The sequence below is a fragment of the Toxorhynchites rutilus genome, chromosome 3 (assembly GCF_029784135.1).
Source record: "Toxorhynchites rutilus septentrionalis strain SRP chromosome 3, ASM2978413v1, whole genome shotgun sequence".
Lineage (NCBI taxonomy): Eukaryota > Metazoa > Arthropoda > Insecta > Diptera > Culicidae > Toxorhynchites > Toxorhynchites rutilus.
The window spans coordinates 239616560-239638798 of NC_073746.1; the positions used below are offsets into that span (position 1 = coordinate 239616560).

The window sequence follows — 22239 nt, forward strand, 5'->3', positions numbered from 1 at the left end:
ATACAGCGCGGCCGTAAAGTGTAACAGAAATTGAGGAGCGAGTCCGAGAGCAAAGTGGCCTAATCGTTCTGCATCTTGGGCCTGGAGGTCGAATGAACCGGTTAGAAAAATGAAGAAGTACCAAGAGATCACTGGAGGAGATCGACCGGCTGTAACGAAGACTAAGCAAAATAGTTGAGGGTAATCCCGTTTATACTGCCGAAAAGCACAATATCACTTCAAGGTGGATTATTTCGATTTTTTTATCATTTAACGTGATGAGTTTGAACCTCAGTTGAATAAAATTATTCCTCTCACGAGCGATAAACTTCTATACTTCGTATATTACTTGCTATTCCCTCCACTATATGTCCATATTACTCACATCGAAAAAAATGTTCTTCTTTTTGATCTGTTTTAATTTCAGTAAAAAAACAATGAAAACCTTTTTTGAAAAACATTTGGCCTATTATTTCTGAAAACAGTATATTGAATTGTAAGAAACTGTATTTATTTTTTGGGGGTTTCCAAAGATACAATTGAAGTTCTTCTTAACATGTCCATCTCTTTACCATTAAATCATATTTGTCTAGTTTTTACTACCATCTACCATTCTTCCCCTACTTAATTTCCAATCAATGCTCATTTCCCATCGTAGTGAATAATCTCCAAGATAGCTTGATGAACAACGGTTTCACTTCATCTAATAACGTAATCGTTCGTCTTAGACTTCCAAACGCTGACGCTGACGGCGATTGAAACAGTTTTCTATGAGAATATTATAGATTTATGGTATACTGATACGTAGACAAGTTCATGATACAAGATTTTCAGTTGGTATGATTCTGTAACCAACTCCGGATTCTTCCGTCCTTGGTTTTTGCTTGTTCATCAGTGATAATTTTTATAGATGTAAAATTTGGTCTAGATTTCGGATTCCAGCCAAGCCGTCGAAGTAACGAAGTGGTTCGTGCCGGGAGTGATGAAACCGATGACGACGGATATCGACGGCCGCAAATCTTCGTGGATGAATTATTGGAACTCCGAGAAGGGAATAAACTGGAAGACATTGAAGTAATACACAATATGTATACCATTATTGTGGCGGTAGTTAGGATTTGGTGATGTGTAATAATGAGGCTATCAAAATTTCCTTACTTCATAGGGTTCGGATACGTCAGGTACGGAAATGGGCTATGCTGCATTGATGCTCGCGTTGTATCCCGAGATCCAGGAAAAAGTGTACAAAGAAATTGTGGAAGTATTTCCATTGGCGGATCCAGTCAACCTCAGACAGGATCATTGAAACAGTTAGAGTACACAGAAATGTTCCTCAAAGAATGCCTCCGATTGTATTCTATTGCCCCATACATTGCCCCGAGAAGGAATAGACCAAATTGAGTTGGACGGGATTAAGGTTCCAAAAGGTTTCTCATTTCTCATTTTTTTTCAAGTTTAATGCCTCTATAGAATAGAAGAATAGAAGAACCTATTTCGAAGCATTGGAATGGGATGAAGTGCTTTTTCATTCGGATCATTGACATTTATTTTTGTAATGTCAGTGTCTTTGTCATAACACACGTCTCTGCTAATATTCTCAATTTACGCGTAAAGAATATTATTAGTTTTTTCGGTGCTTCGAAAACAAAATGTCTGTCTCGAGCACAAAATTAGTGGAAAAAATTTAGATGAAAACTTCCGTTTTTGATCATTGGTACTTCACTACTTTACTATTTGATACTTTCACTCCCGTGGTGGAGTCACACACATATGATACTGGGGGTTCGGGTTCGACTCCCGTTCTGGCCGGGGAAGTTTTCGTCAAAGAAATTTCTTCCGACTTGCACTGCGGTCACGCGTATTCTATTTGAACTAATAAAATGACGCTGAGACGGCGAGACGGCTGAGACGAACACAACACTATAGAGTCCAGAAAATTACCAATTCTCAAGACACATTCAACAGCTCCGGGTTGCGAAATGAATTCACCCACAGATGACATTGTTTGGCTCATTTCAGGTAAACAATTTTATGGCAAAATAAACCACTTAAACGAAGATTTTAGCTTTTTATGTATTGTGTTGTCCGAAATGTTCCTTTTACCACTGATGAATACAAAATCGAGGTACTGATCAAGAGTGCGTAACACGAACATTGGCAGATTCAGATTCACTACAGATCCACTATTTATGTTCACCTGGGAAAGCTTGACTACGTAAATCGTTACTATGTAGATGAGAGGTGTCTAAAACGCGCCTTGTGGGCAATTACACCTGCTCGATTTTCTCGGAAACCATCAATAATATGAATGCGAATGTTATGAGCAAAAGTCACGATAGTTATTGTATTGTATCGTATCAGATTGTAGTATCCTAACGGGTGTTCAATAAAAAATGAGAATTTCTCCAGTGATATAGTAAAAAATATATTTCAAGTAATTCAGTATTTTTTATTAAAATCTTCAAAAAAAAGTCAGTGAATGTTGACAAAGGGGCCGTGCTCAGCCGTACGGCGCAACTTGGTGGAGATGCTCTCACAAGAGCGCTGGACGTCACTGACCTTCATTTTTAGGATGCAATTTCGGACCCTCGTGGTCAGCTGCTTGGTATCGGTGGCCCACCAATTATGTTTGTATACCAGGGCACTGAGGGAGCCGAGAAAATCGGGCGGCACTGGGCCAAGTTGGCGGGTTCCGTTTCTTGGGTACGTACGATATCTGTTTTTCCTCGAGGTACGCAACGTCATCTTGGCGTAATGGAATGACAGCTTGTCCGACCAGAAGACGTACTTCCCATTAGAATGATGCTTCTCTAAGAACGGAACCTGAATCTTCCCCAGGCACTCCTCCTGGTTGATGGCAAGTCCGCTCGGCTTGTTAAACCAGTGCTTTGAAGTCCCTTTGTCGGAGATTGCAATATACAGCATAACTTTCTTCTCAAACTTATGCTTGTATTTGTACTTCATCCCAGGAGTGTGGACGTCTTACCGCTGGTATAGTACCGGTCATTGCCGGGAATGTGGAACTTTGACAGCGGAAAATAACCCGGTCCTACGGTCAGAGTTTTATGATTGCTTGGGTCGGTAGGTTTATCTTCTACACTGCGTTTCACAACTATAGAACCACTCATTTTTTCTGAGTTTCCATAGATATGTAAGAAGTCGGTTGAATTGAAATATAATGTGTGATATTATAACTATCTTTATTTAAAAAACTGGCCATTTGAACTTGATTGTTGTGTTCAGGCGCGAAACAATCAAAAACAAAAATTCCAGTGTTTCATAATTATAGAACCAGATGGAGAAACTCTCACTCCTTTACAAAATTAATGTCAATTTCACATGAATTACAATAAGTTTCTAATTCGTAGGTTACCTTAAGTTCTCAATTAGCTCAAATAACCCATTCAGGGTGGTTTTGACCAAGTTGCGTCATGTTGTAGTGTGTATCTTGTTCCACGCGGAGGATACTGCTCGTTTAAGCTCTCCAAATCACTCATACTGCTTGTAAGCTGCATCTACTGTTCGTACGATCACTCCTCATAAGTTATTGATAGGGTTCTGATCTGGTAAACAAGCTGATCTGCCCAGAATATGAAACCCCTATTCAATAAACCATGCCTTGACCTTCCGGATGTTATGAATTGATGCCAAATTACCCTATTCTCACGGTGTTTTTGATGCAAAAACAGAAGTAAATGCTTCTGAAGTACTTCATTGCACTTCTGACTGTTCATTCGTGTTTATGGTAAGCTACCTAAAGCAGGCCTTTTTGAGAAAATTCTCCCCAAACCATAAAAATCTCATCTCCAAAGCTGCCGGTCCAAAAACTAATGTGGAAGCTAATCCCATTGGTTTCACTATTTCAGGAGAACTTCTTTGATAAGGAGAAATCCAACTTGAATAGAATTTTTTCATACTGGAAGGACTTACGGAACGTGTCATGTAATTTTTCAACTCGTAACTTTGCAGGTGACAGTTTGATGGTTTGAAAAAATATTTTCGAATAGGCCTGGTTCAGATAGCTTTTTGTCAACTCGAATGCGCAGTCAGAAGCGTAATGAATTACTTCAGAATCATTTAATTCTATTTTCGTATCAAAAATACCGTGATAAATGGATACTTTGGCATCAATTCATAAAATCCGGAAAGTCATGGCATGGTTTAATGAATAGGGGCTTCAAATTCTGGACAGGTCAGCTTGTTTACCAGATCAAAACTCTATCAAAAACTTATGAGGAGTGATCGTACGAACAGTAGATGCAGCTTACAAGCAGAATAAGTGGTATGGAGAGCTTAAACGAGCAGTGTCCTCTGCGTAGAGCGAGATTCACTCTAAAACATGGCGCAGCTTGATCGAAACCACCCCGAACGGGTTATTTGGTTATTTGGGTTATTTTTGGGGTGTTTTCACGCAACTAATAATTACAAATCAATTTTTCTTCGTGAAAATAACATATAATCGATACGAGTTTGAGATTGTTGAAAAGCCCCAAGTATCTAGTTGCTAAAACTACCATAAGGCGTTGAAATCATTCATTTTTTTATGTTTCTTAACGATTTTCCTCAAAGAGAAATTATGATCTTGGTTTGTCCAAAAACTGATCTTTGTAGATGTTGCATTTATAATTGCTTGAGATCACTGTCATTATATTGATCCATTCATAATTTAGGCTTTCTCCAGAAAATTGCCTTTTCTTGGGCATTTTAAACGTGTTTATCTCAACACACTCAACAAAGAGAAACTTTATTTCTGCTATACGCGAAGGACACCATAAAGAAACTGCAGCGCGCCAAGCGGTTACCATAGAAATCATGTGGACAAAACAACATTAGTGAATCGGACAAATCATGATCAGAATTGAGGTCATCCAAATGCGTTAATTACGTGGTTTGGCTATGTAAATCTGATACAGATGGTGTGCAAGCATGATGTTTATAATATTTGTAAGTGTTATAACCCAGAAAAGGTTCGAATAGGTGCGAAATAATCATCTGGTGATTGATTGAAAGTTAGCTCATATGAGGGGCGCATTGACACCAATAGAAGGAGCATTTTATAATCCTTTTAAAAGTGTGAGTCTGTCAAAATATACGATAAAACTAATGTAACTCATGAAAAAGACAATTTTATTTATATGTTTTGAAACATTCGAATACCTGATTTGGCACTAGTGCGCAGAATTAGAGCATTCAAAAAAGTGGACAAACCAAAATCATTTACCTTACTCCAAACCCAACTAAAACAGATATATCATATTACCTGTTGAAAAGAAAGCTGGTTCAAAAGGCAGATTCAGATTCGCAGCTTTTTTGACACTCGATGAAGTAGCATGGCCCTACAGCTTTTACCATCGCACAACTTCCATCCTTCAACCAAACTTATTGGTCAATACCAGCACAAACTGTGACTTACCGATAAAAAAGTTTCAACCGCATCCAGAAACATCTCGGTGTAACCCTACGCGCAGGCAAGTGAAATATAACTTATCCTTTGTACTGCTGGGGAAAGCTGGGGAAACAAATTATGGATTATATAATAAGGAAGGAGAAGGAAAGGAAGTAAAATAAATTGGCTGATTAAATTGTACTTTCTTCGAAATACGGTTTTATTATTATAAAATTTCTTTCGCAGTGAAGTTCATATGTATTGACGCTTGTAATCTTCGGAGGCTAACTTGACTCTCAACAGTTCTGGTGGCTAATACACGAAGGTGATCTCCTTGCTGGAAATGACGCTCAAGCGGTCTTGCTGTGCTACACTTGCTAGTCGAGCCATCAAACGTTACAAGATGTACTTACAAGTCGAACTGATTGACAGTGACCGACCTGTAAACTCATTTAGCATATCAGATGGTGTTTTCTCATTCAGTTGAATTTAACAAAAAACAGAGGGAGACAAAAACACAGACGATGGAATATACGCAACAATAAATTTGGTCACATCAATCATGGATGTTTACATCGTAAAGTCTATGAATCTTTTTTTAAACATACGTACCATGATAGGCAGGATTCTCCGTCAAATGTGAACGTTTAAAAGCCCATCGCAATCCGAATTCTTGATCAAGTGCGGTTTCTGTGTTAGTAATAAGCACACTCACTCTCCAAGAACTATAGTGCTTCGCAAGCTTTCCCGCTTTCCCGTGTCGTGATGATCCTCATTTTGCTCTCGATTATTCTAGCGTTAAGTCTAGTGCAATATATTCGTTTCCAGAGAAAAATGTCGTTTGCAAAAAATCTGCCGACAGTGCAACCATGTTATCCAGTGGTCGGAAATGGACTCATGTTCCTTGGAAAAAGTGGTGAAGAGCGGTTCAATAATTTAAGTGGTGTTTTAAAAAACTCTGCCAAATTGTTTAAACTATGGCTAGGCGTGTATCCCTTCATATGTACAAGTGATCCTGGCATGGCTCAAAAAATCTTTACAAATCCAAATTGTATGGAGAAACCCTTCATTTACGATTTCTTCAAGTTGGAATATGGACTTTTTGCGGCACACTGTGAGTAAGCAACGCATATCAGAAGAAAAAGGACAATTGTAATCTATCAACTTGTTACCGGCAGATAACGTGTGGAAGAAGCAACGGAAACTCCTGAACCTGACATTCAATCAGAAAATTTTAAACGGCTTCGTGCCAATCTTCGACAGATGTGCACAAAACCTGGTGCAAACGCTTGCTGCTCTTCCGGAAGGCAAATCGATAAACATTACAGATTATATGAATCGGTGTACTCTGGAAATGGTTTGTGCGACCACTATCGGTTCCGATTTGAATAAAAATCCGGGCGTGAATAAACTTATGACATTGATTATAGGGTTATCTAGAATGTTAGTGATATGAAAAGAACCATCTCAACTAATACTTGTTTCTTTTAGAGTATTCAATTTGGTATCAGCGCGAATCCTCAACATTCCTTTGTATTGGGAAAGGATATATCGATTGACAAAGGATTATAGGAAGGAAGTACTAATGAGAACAGAAGGTTACAGCTACGCTAACCAGGTGTGTTACCAAAACACCAAACTCATGTTTATGATTAAAGATGATACGGCGAAGCATGCTATGAAATGTATCTTCAAATTATCAGACTCAATCTTTTCTTCTTGTTGTTGCTCATAGATCTTGATGGATTTATGAAATTCAAAAAAAAAGCACGGAGCTGATCCAATGTCAAAAAACATATTTGATTTGGGAGCATCCTAACATAGGGCCTGATTCTCGAATACACTTCACGGTAAAAACTAAATGAAGTGTGTCCGCGATGACAACGATACGGTGTCGACTTCTGGATATGAAATAATTTTCCCACTGAAACAGATTATTAAAATATATAATTAACTTGAGATAAAATTTTGCTATGAGATTATTTTAGCACACGAAGAAAACAAAGTTTTACATCCACATTGAACACTAATTTGATACGGATATGTTAAAAGAAGTGAAAAGTTGAAAAGTGCTTACTCTGCTTGAAAACCCATTGATATCTTTGACGCTTCACTAACTCGTTAAACGTAGTTCAATGGCGTGCCGTTCATTTCGTTTTCTCCGTGAAGGGTATTCGAGAATGATGCCCATAGACTTTTTAGCTCCGTTTTCTTAGTTTTTCTCGATCTCGATCTTCAATGTCAGAAACAATATCTCATAGAGACTCAACCAACAGCCAGAATTAAGAGGTCAAGCTAACCGGGGCAGTTATGTTTTATTCGCCCATAGATTCTTCAGGATGCTGTTGACCGGAGAAGTAAACAAGTGGCTCGTACCGAGAGTGATGAAACCGATGACGACGGATATCGACGGCCGCAAATCTTCGTCGACCAATTGTTGGAACTCCATGAAGGAAATAAACTAGAAGATATTGAAGTAAACGACAATGTGTATACTATTATCGTGGCGGTATATTCGTTTCGGTCGTGTTTGGTAATGAGGCTATCAAATTTTCAATACTTCATAGGGTTCTGACACGTCAGGTACGGAATTGGGCTATGCTGCATTGATGCTTGCGTTATATCCAGATATCCAGGAGAAGGTGCACAGAGAAATTGTGGAAATATTTCCTTTGGAAGATCCAGTCAACTTCAAACCGGAATCTTTGAAACAGTTAGAGTACACAGAAATGTTCATCAAAGAATGTCTCCGGTTGTATCCTGTCGTTCCAAACCTCATGCGAGAAGCAAATGCCGAATTTGAATTGGACGGAATGAAGGTTCCAAAGGGAACATACTTTTTAGTAAGCATATACAATATGCATCGGAAAAAAGAAGTTTGGGGGCCGAATGCGGACAAGTTTGATCCAGAGAATTTCTCCCCGGATCGATGCAAAGAACGTCATCCGTTTGCGTTTCTCCCGTTCAGTGGAGGAAATAGGAATTGTATCGGTAGGTTTATGGAATACAAAAAGAGAAAAACTTTAAAAATATGATAACAATTTTTCTATGTAGGTAGCCGATATGCAATGATCAGTATGAAAATTATTCTGGTACATTTATTGAGAAGTTTCACACTGTCAACTAAGATGAAGTCGGAAGATCTGCGTTTTTATTTTGATGGTATGCTGAGGTCAATCAATAAACCTCAAGTTATTCTTGAACGAAGAACATTCGCATCACTCTGCGTAAATTAGGAACAAGTGTAGTGTTTTTTTCAGAAATTTTGAATAATTTGTATAATAATTCCATATTGAATAGCTAATATGGGTATCAAATGAAAGGGCTTGACTAGTAGAATACAGTTATTTATGAAAAATGCAAATCCAAGATGGCGGGGTGTGAAATGGCGGATTACATATTTTCTCAAAACCCCATCAATATAGGTATCAAATGAAAGGGCTTGACTAGTAGAATACAGTTATTTATGAAAAATGATCATCCAAGATCCAATATTTCTATGTAGGTAGCCGATATGCAATGATCAGTATGAAAATTATTCTGGCACATTTATTGAGAAGTTTCACACTGTCAACTAAGATGAAGTCGGAAGATCTGCGTTTTCATTTTGACGGTATGCTGAGGTCAATCAATAAACCTCAAGTTATTCTTGAACGAAGAACATTCGCATCACTCTGCGTAAATTAGGAATAAGTGTAGTGTTTTATATACATTATATTTTTTGATTGTAATAAAAAAAACTCTTCTAAAAGATAAATTATGTTCCTTTTCTACCATGACACTAACGTTCCTTGATAAACCTCGCCGTCTTAAAGTAGTACATACACTTTCGTTGTATTTTGTGCGGTATGTTCAGGAGTTTGCGCTAGCGAGTTTGCGACTTAAAAAGTTTTTTTTTCTGTTTTCATTTTGTAGTTTTTAGTACAATATTTGTATCATTAACATATTTCTCTATAATAAAACCATTCAATCGTTTTTAAAATTTTTATTTCTTATTTTATGATATATTTGGTAATTTGAAGCTTGATATAATGATTAAACCTATTCATTGAGCGAAAACTAGTTCAGCTCAGTGTTCAATGTGATATTTTTTATTTAGACCGCATTGGTTCGGAAATATTAGGCGATTTGCATACGGGGTCTAAATTGCCCCCACTTACCCTTATTTTCTGTTGAATAACTGAAAAATGTATCGAGACCTGATTATACTTTTCTAATTACTGATGAGTCATTTTCTTATGACTGATGAGTCATCAGAAAATACTCTTTTTTTTCCAAAATATATTTTTTATTAAGGCACATGTGGCGTTAGCCTGACGGGGCCGGGAGTCCAATATTTTGACAATTTTTGTCTTACAACTATGTTAGTAATATGTGACCGATTACTCGCGGTTGGCTCGAGGTTAGTATTACAAGTGTTCTCATAATTGGTATGTTGCAGTCTTCGATGCTCTATACGTGTGCCCGACACGGGCTACTTCCTATTGGGATGCAGCTGACCATTAATCAGCAACGCCCCCTAGTCTGTACCCCATATCTAGCGTGGTGCGTCTTTCTCGACTCGAGGAATCCAGGATAGAATGGTCACTAGCCGGCGCAATCATCAGTTCGTGTAGAGTTGTCATGAGCGGTACAACCTTTGGCTCTTGTTGAATGATCAGTGGACTGCACAACCTTCGGCCCGTGTATCTGTAAAGAGTGTGTGTATGTATTGCCGCGACTATGTAAAAGTTTATCGATCGGATAGGAGGGATATGAAACGGGGACACAACGAAGGAAACATCATTAAACGTTGACATCTGCGTTTCTGAGGAACAGGTATAGATGAAGCAGAAGATCAGGATCCCGGCTACCTAAGATATCCCGGACGGGGATATCCGATTTTCTGCCTTGTGCTCTCAGTGCTCTAGAGAGCTGAGAGCGAGCAGCATGGAACCGGATACACGACCAGACAACATGCTCGATGTCGTGGTAGCCATCGCCACAATCACAAAGATTGTTTGCTGCGAGCCCAATGCGATAGAGATGCGCGTTTAGGTTGTAGTGATTGGACATAAGCCGAGATATCACGCGAATGAAATCACGACCTACATTCAATCCCTTGAACCATGCACTCGTCGAGACCTTAGGGATAATCGTGTGTAACCAACGACCGAACTCATCTTCAGTCCACATGCGCTGCCAACTAACGAGTGTGTCCTGACGAGGAATGTGAAAAAATTCATTATAGGCAATTTTCCTTTCAAAAAGTGTGCCTTCTGAAGCGCCCACCTTAGCTAGCGAGTCCGCTTTCTCATTCCCCGGAATCGAGCAATGAGAGGGAACCCATGCTAAGGTAATCTTGAATAATTTTTCGACCAAAACACTCAATAGATGTCTTATTCTTGTTAGGAAATAAGATGAGCGTTTATCAACCTTCATTGAGCGGATTGCCTCTATTGAGCTGAGACTGTCTGAAAAAATAAAATAATGGTCGATGGGCAGTGTTTCAATGATAGCATAGTATATCGCACCCATTTCTGCGACATACACGGAACAAGGATCTTTGAGTTTGAAAGAGGCACTGGAATTTTCATTGAAGATGCCGAAGCCAGTGGACCCGTTTATGTATGAACCGTCAGTAAAGAACATTTTATCAGATTCAACTTTCCCATATTTTTCCGAAAATATCGACGGAATAACATTGGAGCGTAGGTGATCTGGTATTCCATGGATTTTTTGTCGCATGGACAGATCAAAAATGACAGAGGAATTGCAAAAGTATGGGAAGCAAACTTGGTTGGAGATGCCTGGTGAAGGGTGCACGTCGTGGGTAAGGTACTCATGGTATAAAGACATAAAACTTGACTGAGGAGTCAGTTGGAGTAGATTTTCGAAGTTATCAATCACCAATGGATTCATGATCTTGCAACGGATGAGAAATCTGTAGGATAATTCGGGAGTAGCGGGAAAATACTCTTATTAAAAAAATCCTCAAGTGGAAAACATTCAGTTTTCTAAGGCATATTCATGTGCAACGTTTCAAACCGGCGCCTCTCCGATCTTGCGATTTTCAAAAATACCAGTTTTAGCGCAAGCGCCAACAGCAAAAAACAACAGTTCCTTCAATATGCATGATGTGGAAAGCCACATCACAAATTCCAGGGAATGAAAGACAAAGTTTCCTGCATCATTCTACTGGCGATAGAAAACTCTTGAAGGCTTTCAACTCCCTCAGCATCAATCAAGCGACACACTCGCTTCAGAAAAAAAAGGAGTGAGTTTTGTACTAATCGATATCTTCATATATTCCAAAAGCGAAAAACACAATATTTAAAAACTAGGTCAATTCCTTAGTCTCATACAAATGCAATCAATCGTCTGAAAATAAATGGGTGTTTTAGTTAGTGTGTTAGAAGAACAACCGACCACATTGTTAACTCCTACTAAAGTCGTTCCGATAGTAGTCATTACTTTTTAATAATCACGGAAACGAGCGGCGGTACCAACCGTTTACCCGTGCAATTGAATTGGAAAGAGCATTGTTGACTGTTGGCTGAAGGTTGTACCGTATGGAGGCTCTAGGAATATATGCGCCTGTTCGTCGTAATGTAATACCGATCTAATTAGTTGTCGTCACCATCCAGATCCAGAGTGATTTCCAATACGTACTCATTAGCATTAAAACTGCACTGAGAAACGATAAAAGTTCCCGCGACCAATGCATCCGATCCAGTCATTGATGTGTAGTGATATAGCGTCGTACTAAATTACGATCGGTGCTTGCTCGTGATGATAATCGCTGTGTTAACCGCGCTTATTGTGGCTCTGAGTCTAGTGCAATATGTCCGATTCCGGAGAAAAATGTCGTTTGCGAAGGTTCTGCCGACAGTGCAACCCTGCTATCCAGTGGTCGGCAATGGGCTCCTGTTTCTCGGGAAGAATGGAGAAGAGCGGTTCACCAATCTTGCTGGTGCATTGGATTATCCTGCCAAGTTGTTCAAATTGTGGCTAGGCGTGTTCCCGCTTATATGCACCAGTGATCCAAGCATGGCACAGAAAATCTTAACACATCCAAATTGTATGGCGAAACCATTTTTCTATGATTTCTTCAAAGTGGATTTTGGCTTGTTCTCGGCCCACTGTGAGTTAGCGTAACAAACATAACAAGTGTTGTAATACAAATGTGATTTTGTTACCGGCAGACAACGTGTGGAAAAGCCAGCGGAAACACCTGAACACAACGTTCAATCTGAAAATTTTGAATGGTTTCGTGCCGATCTTCGATAGGTGTGCTCAAAATCTGGTGCAAACACTTGCCAAGCTGCCGAAGGGGGAACCGGTACCCATCACAGATTATATGATGCGATGTACGCTGGAAATGGTTTGTGCGACCACAATTGGTTCGGATGCCAAACAAGACTCGGGTGTAGATAAGTTCATGCAGATGATTCAAAGGTGATGAAAAACGATCGATTCAAAATGGCATGTATGTTATACGTGTGTTTTTCCACTTTTAGAATTTTCCACCTAGCATCAGAGCGTGTGCTCAGCGTGCACCTGCACTGGGAGAGGTTTTACCAATTTACAAAGCAGTTCAAAGAAGATGTGGTATTGAGGAAAGAAGCTTATTGTTATGCTAACAAGGTAAGAAAGGATGGTAGTTTCCAATATACATTTCTCTACACTTATAAGAAAATAAACGCTGCGTTTGAGCGTAACAGATAACATCTACCTTCGGTTGACATTTCCATGGATGAGTCTTTTAGTTATACAATTTGTTGGTACAATTGCAAAACTAAATATTAATTTTCAAAGTGTCTACCGATTCACAGTCCAGCGTGTGAGAATAAATTAATGAAGGTGGGAAGTGGTTTCTACAGCCTATTGAATAATGCAAATTGCATAGTTACATGAAACATGAGAGCTACTGAAATCTCTGCCTCGTGATCAAATAGTGTAAATCTATTATGAGGGGGTTTTTAGAATCTGTAACACATGAAGCTATTTTTCAGATAAATAATCATTCTGAAAAGATTTTTGTATGAAGAACGACCGTGACATGCAAGGCAAATGCTTAGTCGCATGTTCAACACTGCAACATATTATTACGAAGATGCAGAGCATCGAAAACTTTCCGAACTTAAGTATTGATGAATATGCAATGTGTTTTACGTTGAGAAAGAGGAAATATTATTCCATTCAATTCAGGATTAATGTATTTATCTTGCCCTACTCTAGAATGTCCCAGAATGCAATATAGAATAGTTAAATTGCATTGAATCTTTATATCGAGGCACTACTTCAATTATAATTGTAAAGTAATGTTCTGTAAATGAGTATTCAGAATTTAGGATGATGTCTCTTATTATTGTTTCTTGTTTCTTTCCATTGAATATTCTGATCTGTAATAGAAATACGATAAATTTAATTCCTTTAATATTGGTATTGTGCATTTTGTTTGCATCATCGATGGTTACGGTGCTTTTATGAACTTTTGGTATTTTTGTACTTTCCTGTGTCTGGCTTTATGTTTTAAGCCTCCGTCTCGTTTTTACAAAAGGTTATTTTTTTACGTAGGACTACGTCTTACATTAAGGGTGCCAAATCAGAAAACAGGTCACGTTTTTATGAAATAAAGTTAACGTTAATAATTATTTTTGCTGCGAACGGATTTTAACGATTTACATACCTATCGAATCGGTTTCGGTATATATGATTTAAATTGATGAAAATTGGAAGCATTCCCACTTCCCCATACATTTGTTCTGTCTATTTTTGTGGTTTCCCGAACAGAGCTGTCTATAACGGGCAACTTATGCAGCCACTAGAATAGAAACAACGAAGGGGCATAGCGAAAAGAGAATATTTGCGAAGTAACTAAGCTGTCGCTAGCGTACAAGTATTTCATCTCCTCTGAGGAAAATTCTTAAAATCTGTCTGTGCCCGAAACAGCAAAGGTCGCTTGTTTTGCTCGTTTTGTGTTTTATGTTTCCCCTCGAGCTGTGAACGCTAATGAAATGATTCTACAAAACCACGCAAGCCAATAAACCTTTTCAGGGTCCCCGGAATATTTTACTAAACAGTTATTTATGAAATTATATCCGAAATGATAAACCAACAAATAAAAAACAAAAGATTGCGTAGTCCTACGTCTTAAACGGTCGTGTCTCGGATACAACCCCTTTATTTTTTTTTCATTTCGAGATTTTTATTAAATTTATCATGGGTTTCACGTTTTCACATGCTTTTTAAATAATATAGGGCTTGTAGGAAGGCGGAAGAATTATTCTATAAAGAGCAAATTTGGTTACTACCATACCGGTAGTACCGGTAAACTCAAACTAGAACGTTTTTGCAGTTGAGTTATTAACTAAAGAAAAAGTTGATGAAGAGAAATCGAACAAATCACTTACACCCCTTTCCTTCTAAGCCCCTCATATAAAGGGTATTTCAATAAGGACGCCCAAAAATTAGACTGATACGGACAGCAAACGACGCCATATATTTTCCCGTTCTCTTGACATTTCTCTTCAGTAAGATTTGCCATTTGTTACCCTATGACTTAACCAGAATTGCGCATCGATGACACTAATAACATTTATAACAGTTAGGGAGACAGAGAGGAGGTTACACATAAACACACACATGCCTACATTATGGGACAATAAATTATCGAGGGGGTGGACTGGAAGGCTGGATATTGGGAAGGGGCAATAATGAGGCTGGGAAAATAACTTGTGAGCTTGTCTAGCTCTTTTCCACTGTGACCGCCAAGGTAGAAAGACCTGAAAAAAGGAAATTATACAGTGATAGTAGAAGTAGTGAAAGCTGAAATAGAAGTTAAGAAGTTGAAGTTAAAGTTAAAGTTGGACTTTTTTGAAGAAGGAGGAAAGACGGTGGAAAGAGAAAAGAAAGAATCAGGTAGATTATTTAAATAGAAACGAACGTAAATTTGCCTATTTGTCCTCGCTCAAAAGGGATCAGAACCCACCGCCGGCCCCCAGAATCATCAACCAGACGACCAGCGAGGACTAGAGGACCACCCGGCTGGCCATCACACAGGACGCACGACACACAAAATTGTAAGTGGATCGACATAAATAAAAGTTTTCCTTTTCATAATAGAAAGATATACGATCCAACACAAGTCGAGATTATTAAAATTTACTACCGAAATTCGGAGTCGATGGCCTCAACTTTAAGAGCGCTACATCCAATTTATGGTCGTCATAACCGTCCTGCCAGATCAGCAATTGAGCGTCTAGGGGAAAAATTTGAATTCACAGGTACAGTACAAAATGTTCCCGTGCCAGTAAGACAAAGAAGTGCCCGTAGTGTCGAGAATATTGCTGCCGCAAGCGCATCAATTGAAGAAGACCCAAATCAGTCTCTCACACGTCGTTCTCAAGCTTTGGGCATCTCTGTGACGTTGTTGAGGCGAATTTTGTGAAAAGATCTTGTCCTACATCCTTACAAGATCAAATTGACGCGAGAACTGAAACCGCTTGACCATCAGAAGCGTCGTATGTTCGTGAATTGGGCTGAGCAATAACTTCATCGAAAAATCATCTTCAGGCTCATTTCTGGCCCAATGGCTTCGTCAATAAGCAAAATATGCGTTATTGATCAGGCAGCAATCTACACGTACTCCATGAGTCACCATTGCATTCTGAAAAAATTGGTTTGGTTTGGTGCGGTTTATGGTCCGGCGGCGTCATTGGGCCGTACTTCTTCCGTGATAATCAAGACCGGCACGATACAGTTAATGGGAATCACTACCGCTCAATGAGAACCGAATATGTTGGCCCGAATTGGATGATATGGATTTGAACAATATGTGGTTTCAACACGACGGCACCACAAGCCACAACTTTAAGTGCATTGAGGCACCCCTAAATCATGTCCGATTGAGCTGAAATTTTGCACAAAAAACAAAATGTACATGGTCGGATCATGAAATTCGATAATTATTTTTTTTTCCATACCTTCATTGCCTCTCAGGCTAAGTCCCAAAAGGTCGATTTTCGCCCAAAATTTTTTTTTCGAGATTACACCAGATCTCGATGTTTCATGCATTTTTAAGTCATTTGGCGGCTTGGGTCGCCTCGATTCCTTATCGTCGTTAAATGGGGACTTCGTCCTCATTACATAGATCTCAGAATAAATTTCGTAAAACGAAAACGAGATATTAAATTTATAATAGAAATGTGAGACATTCATACACATGATGTTTTTCCCGCGCCACAATATTTTTTGCCTACTAAACTTTTCTTAAGCGGTTGTTTCTGTTGCAGTTGTTTACTGCAGCGATTCATTCCGGTCACTATTCATTCCATACCAACAACGAAAAATAAGAGAAACCCAGGAGAAGTGGGAGTGGGAGTAATCACTCTAAGGAATATTACCATTTTCTGCGTCCACATACAGCTTCAATTCCCGTTTATCGAAGAATATTGTAGTTCAACTCATTGTTGTTCAGGTTCATTCACTGAATTCCTATGCTAACCGTTGAGATTAAACAAAATATCTGTTCACATCTCCTCGAATATGTGAACAGTCGTCGAAACTGATGATTTGTCCAATATATCAGATTGAATAATCTAAATTTTACGAGAAATTCATTAGAATGGCTATCGAGAGAACGATTTCTGTTTGCGTCAGCTCTACTGAAGTACAGGGTGACTGAAAAGTCATTAAATTCTTCAAACATAAGGTGACTATCAATACGGCATCTATAGTTAAAAGTTATACTACCAAACAAGCAGGTGACCAATTTTGCCCCCACTACCCCCATGGCTTGACCCAGAATAGTGATATCACGAGAAAACCGCACCGAATTGTACTTTGTAGTTGACGGTCCAAAAGTTTTGCCAATATTCACCACCAGTTTTTATTTTGTATCATCCACAGATTCTACAGGATGCTGTTGATCGCCGAGGTGCGCAGGTGACCCGACCCGACAGCAATGAAACCGATGACGATGGATACCGACGACCTCAAATCTTCATCGATCAATTGTTGGAACTTCAGGAAGCGAAAAAATTAGAAGAAATCGAAATAATTCACAATGTGTATACCATTATCGTAGCGGTAGATTTTGTTTCGGTAATGTGTGGTGATGAAGATCTCTAAATTCCTATACTTTATAGGGTTCGGACACGTCGGGTACTGAGATGGGCTATGCTGCACTGATGCTTGCGTTGTATCCTGAGATCCAGGAAAAAGTTTACAATGAAATTGTGGAAGCATTTCCTCTATTAACTCCAGCCAACTTCAGTCCGGAATCTTTAAAACAGTTAGAGTACTCCGAAATGTTCATCAAAGAATGCCTTCGGCTATACCCGGTTGGTCCACACATAATGAGAGAAGCAATTGCCGATATTGAACTGGACGGAATGACGGTTCCAAAGGGAACATATTTTTTAGTAAGCATATACAATATGCATCGGAAAAAAGAAGTTTGGGGTCCGAACGCGGACAAGTTTGATCCAGAGAATTTCTCCCCGGAGCGAAGCCAAGGGCGCCATCCATTCGCGTTTCTTCCGTTCAGTGGAGGGAACAGGAATTGTATCGGTAGGTTTGCAGAACACGTACAATCAAAGGGTCTTGGAATCATGTTAACAATGTTTTTCTTTGTAGGTAACCGATATGCAATGATCAGTATGAAGATAATTCTGGTACATTTGTTAAGGAGTTTCAAGTTGTCAACCAAGATGAAGTTGGAAGATCTGCATTTTCATTTTGAGGCTCTGCTGAGGTCAACCAACGAACCCAAAGTTATACTAGAACCACGAACATTTGCTGCACTTAGTCCAAAAAAGGGATATTACCAATCGCTGGAAGAGTCGTAAAATTTCATACGATTGTTTGATTTGAATAAAATATTTGCTGTCCGGTTAATGGGTGAATTTTACATTCCATAGTTCAAGGTTTTTTATTAAAATTGACATGTCAACTATGCAAACTCTCACTCCCATCAGAGTTCGTTAGGATTTTCCCAAGCGCTGAATGTAGAATGCCAAATGCAAGACGTATTTCAGAGAAATTTGACATCAAATCCATGAAATCCAAAGTTTTCTGCAATAAAAACTTGGCGAAATATTAAAGATAATAGCAAAAATTAAGACATTTTACAATCGAGACAGTTCAACTTTCCACAAAAATTGGGTAAGAGTGTAGCGGCACAAAACCATCCCGGGAGAAGCAACTGAATTTTCTCCTTGGCCTTGGTGTAGCAATGGTAATCTCTGGCGAGTATTCCTTACGTATAAGACTCCATCCGTGGCCACACGGTATGTGAAGTGCAATTGTTATGAATTCACGTGGGATCCAAAGTTGTCCCCTGTTGATAATGCAGAAGCCTTAGCTTTATTCACTATTATCGTGAAATTTTCCACCATTTCATACGGTTGAGAAAAGAATGGTGTAGAAAATTATATAGGTGTAGTTGGGTGCCCCTGTCAGATAAATAATTCCGGTATAAAGTACAAACTGAATGGTGGGCCATGACATCTTTCGCTCAAGATCTGTTTAGTGTTTTTAAAGGAAGTCGAACATTGCGTGAAGTAGTATTACTATCTACATCGTATAGCAACAACTTAAGGGGGAATGAGGTTAAGCCCTGTGTACATCTAACAATTTTCATAATTAAAGTGGGCCATCTGATTCTTGGTCCTCGGGATCAGTAGCTTTGTCAGTAAAATCATGCTTGATTGTGGCTAGTTTCCCATGTTACATATTGACACTGTGCGCCTTGAAAATATCATCATGGTATCACTAAAACAATGAAAGTTTGTTTGTTCTCATTAAATTTACTGTTTAAAACAATCCTTTGTTGGACAACGCACCGCGCACATGCAGTTGCGGAGCGGTTGAAAAAAGAAGATGTGCCGTGAATGTTTAATTATAATGTGCTGCTTTCCTAAATAACTAGAGTATTGGATGTTAGTTTGTCCAGTCGAAAATATGTTCTTGGTTTGTCCACATTCTTGAGTGCACTAGTTCAGCGCACCTGTATCAAATCAGATATTGAACTGTTTTCAAACATATAAATAAAATTGTCTTTTCATGATTGACGTAGTTTTGTAGGATATTTTTACGGATTCACAAGTTTTGAAGGTTTAGAAAGGCCACCTTCTATTGGTATCAATGCGCCTCTCATGTGAGCTAACTTTTTATCAGCCACCAGATGCTTATTTGGTACGTATTCAGAACATAAAACGCTTACAGATATTGTAAACATCATGCTTGCACACCATTTGTATCAGATTTATATATCTAAATCATGTAATTAATGTAATCATGAATTAGGTATTTCGATGACCTCAATTCTGATCATGGTTTATCCGATGCACTGATGTTGGTTTGTCCACGTGATTACTACGGCAACCGCTGAGCGCGCATTAAAGATTTACGCATACTTTGCCACATACATGGCCCAGAGCGATATAGATATAGATTCACGTTTATATCCCTCTTTTTACTTTCAGAAAACACTTTCCAACTTCATTTTGGAATGAGGTGTAATATTATCACATATTTATAACATCTATGCGGAAAGCGTGGTCGTGTAAAGCAGCCTTACATCCAAACTAGCGTTGCCAGAAAACATTTAATTTTCGGCATAAATAATCCTTTTTGGTGTGCTGATGGGTCAAATGAACAAATAACGAGCTGTTTCAAAAGCTTTAAAATGTTTGTATGTATGGGAGCAGATCTATCTTTTTTTCCGCTTTTTTCATCTTTTATTTATTGTACCACCAAAAGTCCATATGATGTCAACGGGGATTGAACCAATGTCAGCTGGAATGCAAGACTGTTTTACATGACCACATTATCCTCATAGCGAGTAGTAAACGCGTCATAATATTACATCTGATTGTTTGAATGAAGTAGAAAGTTTTTTTCTAAAAGTATAAAGAAGAGCATAAACGAGAATCTATATCTTTCTCGGTCTGCGCCGTGTATTTGGAAAACTATACGAAAAGCTTTCATACGTGCTTATTTGCAATATTTCTCCTGTTTCGCTCTCTCATATTGACGTTAATTGCTCTATCATATCTATATACAGTAGGGTGCCAATGAAAATGGTCATCTCGAATTTCAAAAAGTTACCCCATAAAAAATGTTCACCACCTTGAAAAAACACCATATGCCGAATTGCAGCTCAATAGGACTTAAGGGAGAATAGCGCAAAGCGGTCAAAGTTTGAGTTGGGATTGATGAGGGTTTGTCTCCTACTAGGCGGTTCGCAGCTTTCGGAAGTATTCGTGGTGTTTGTAGGGATATTGTTAGTAGTGGCTTCCTCCGTTTTGACTTGATCTCGCCCCCATCGACGGTACATCAAACGGATGGTAGCATTATTTTTAGGAATGCAAAGTAGGGCTGTGTGTTTTGTTTATAGTTTGTTTCTCCTCTACAGATGTTTATGTGTACGTGGCTTTTCACAAAGTTGCGTGTTGTCTCTATAATGGAGTGCGTCGCGTTATACAGAGGAGTGTTCTCGGTTACCTTTTCAGGTTTCCAAAAACATAACCCCGGCATCGTGATAGGGAGTTCTATAACAGACACCCAACGATTACCGGAATTCTCTCGGTTACCTTCTCAGGTTTCCCCAAGTTAACTCTCCACTATCGCGATTCGACTGCGATAAAAATGCGTGCGATGAATAAAGGGTGTGTCACATCAAATTGCATCACGGAAAAAATGCTGTAGAAATTCGCCCAGTAGACCGATCCTTTTGAAAATTTTAGACAGTAAAATAAAAACTATTAAACAACTTTTGGCATTTTCTTTTTATTCATACTTCGAGCCCAAGTCCGTATGCTCGCACCTTCCTCTTTACCCCGTCCATAAGGTTCTGTACAACGTCAGGTTGTAGTTTTTTTTTGAACAGAAATCCATTTTCTCTTGAAGTCCGCCTCCGATTTGACAACTTTTGGGTTCTTCCGGAGGGCCTGCTTCATAATCGCCCAATATTTCTCTATTGGGCGAAGCTCCGGCGCGTTGGGCGGGTTCATTTCCTTTGGCACGAAGGTGACCCCGTTGGCTTCGTACCACTCCAACACGTCCTTTGAATAGTGCCACGAAGCGAGATCCGGCCAGAAGATGGTAGGGCCCTCGTGCTGCTTCAATAGTGGTAGTAAGCGCTTCTGTAGGCACTCCTTAAGGTAAACCTGCCCGTTTACCGTGCCGGTCATCACGAAGGGGGCGCTCCGCTTTCCGCAAGAGCAGATCGCTTGCCACACCATGTACTTTTTGGCAAACTTGGATAGTTTCTGCTTGCGAATCTCCTCCGGAACGCTGAATTTGTCCTCTGCGGAGAAGAACAACAGGCCCGGCAGCTGACGAAAGTCCGCTTTGACGTAGGTTTCGTCGTCCATTACCAGGCAATGCGGCTTCGTCAGCATTTCGGTGTACAGCTTCCGGGCTCGCGTCTTCCCCACCATGTTTTGCCTTTCGTCGCGGTTAGGAGCCTTCTGAACCTTGTATGTACGCAGGCTCTCCCGCTGCTTGGTCCGCTGGACGAATGAACTTGACAAATTCAGCTTATTGGCGACATCCCGGACCGAACTTTTCGGATCACGTCTAAACTGCTTAACTACGCGCTTGTGATCTTTTTCACTGACGGAGCATCCATTTTTGCCGTTCTTCACCTTCCGGTCGATGGTTAGGTTCTCGAAGTATCGTTTTAGTACTCTGCTGACCGTGGATTGGACGATTCCCAGCATCTTACCGATGTCCCGATGTGACAACTCCGGATTCTCGAAATGAGTGCACAGGATTAATTCACGACGCTCTTTTTCGTTCGACGACATTTTTCTAAATTTACGAAAAATTGACAGTGAAGCATGGCCAACGTGATCTATACACTCTTATCTGATTATAAGCGA

General features: G+C 39.4%; 2 protein-coding genes across 3 annotated transcripts; both read left to right on the plus strand.

Moving 5' to 3' along the window:
* The first annotated feature begins 5947 nt into the window (after window positions 1-5947).
* Window positions 5948-9027, plus strand: LOC129779574 (cytochrome P450 4c21-like). Its single transcript, XM_055787133.1, has 6 exons — window positions 5948-6479; window positions 6544-6796; window positions 6857-6983; window positions 7695-7874; window positions 7933-8356; window positions 8420-9027. Exons 1-6 carry the CDS (start codon window positions 6131-6133, stop codon window positions 8599-8601), a joined length of 1515 nt encoding a protein of 504 aa, XP_055643108.1. The 5' UTR covers window positions 5948-6130; the 3' UTR covers window positions 8602-9027.
* A 3030-nt stretch (window positions 9028-12057) lies between these two features.
* Window positions 12058-18260, plus strand: LOC129779573 (probable cytochrome P450 313a2). 2 transcript variants are annotated; one of them, XM_055787131.1, is made up of 7 exons: window positions 12058-12488; window positions 12550-12802; window positions 12865-12991; window positions 15325-15429; window positions 17258-17437; window positions 17497-17920; window positions 17987-18260. In XM_055787131.1, exons 1-7 carry the CDS (start codon window positions 12137-12139, stop codon window positions 18196-18198), a joined length of 1653 nt encoding a protein of 550 aa, XP_055643106.1. In that variant the 5' UTR covers window positions 12058-12136; the 3' UTR covers window positions 18199-18260. The 2 variants fall into 2 exon arrangements, with proteins under 2 accessions (XP_055643106.1, XP_055643107.1); XM_055787132.1 differs by lacking the exon at window positions 15325-15429 and having other exon boundaries at window positions 12061-12488.
* Window positions 18261-22239: the final 3979 nt, after the last annotated feature.

What these genes read in the sequence shown, in the direction of transcription:
- LOC129779573 (XM_055787131.1), top strand. Translation starts at nt 12,137, where the DNA reads ATGATAATCGCTGTGTTAACCGCGCTTATTGTGGCTCTGAGTCTAGTG. An exon ending in TGGCTTGTTCTCGGCCCACT is followed by an intron (nt 12,489 to 12,549) that starts GTGAGTTAGCGT and finishes TGTTACCGGCAG; the next exon opens with ACAACGTGTGGAAAAGCCAG. An exon ending in GACGCACGACACACAAAATT is followed by an intron (nt 15,430 to 17,257) that starts GTAAGTGGATCG and finishes TATCATCCACAG; the next exon opens with ATTCTACAGGATGCTGTTGA.
- LOC129779574 (XM_055787133.1), top strand. Translation starts at nt 6,131, where the DNA reads ATGATCCTCATTTTGCTCTCGATTATTCTAGCGTTAAGTCTAGTGCAA. An exon ending in GTTACAGCTACGCTAACCAG is followed by an intron (nt 6,984 to 7,694) that starts GTGTGTTACCAA and finishes ATTCGCCCATAG; the next exon opens with ATTCTTCAGGATGCTGTTGA. An exon ending in AGGAAATAGGAATTGTATCG is followed by an intron (nt 8,357 to 8,419) that starts GTAGGTTTATGG and finishes TTTTCTATGTAG; the next exon opens with GTAGCCGATATGCAATGATC.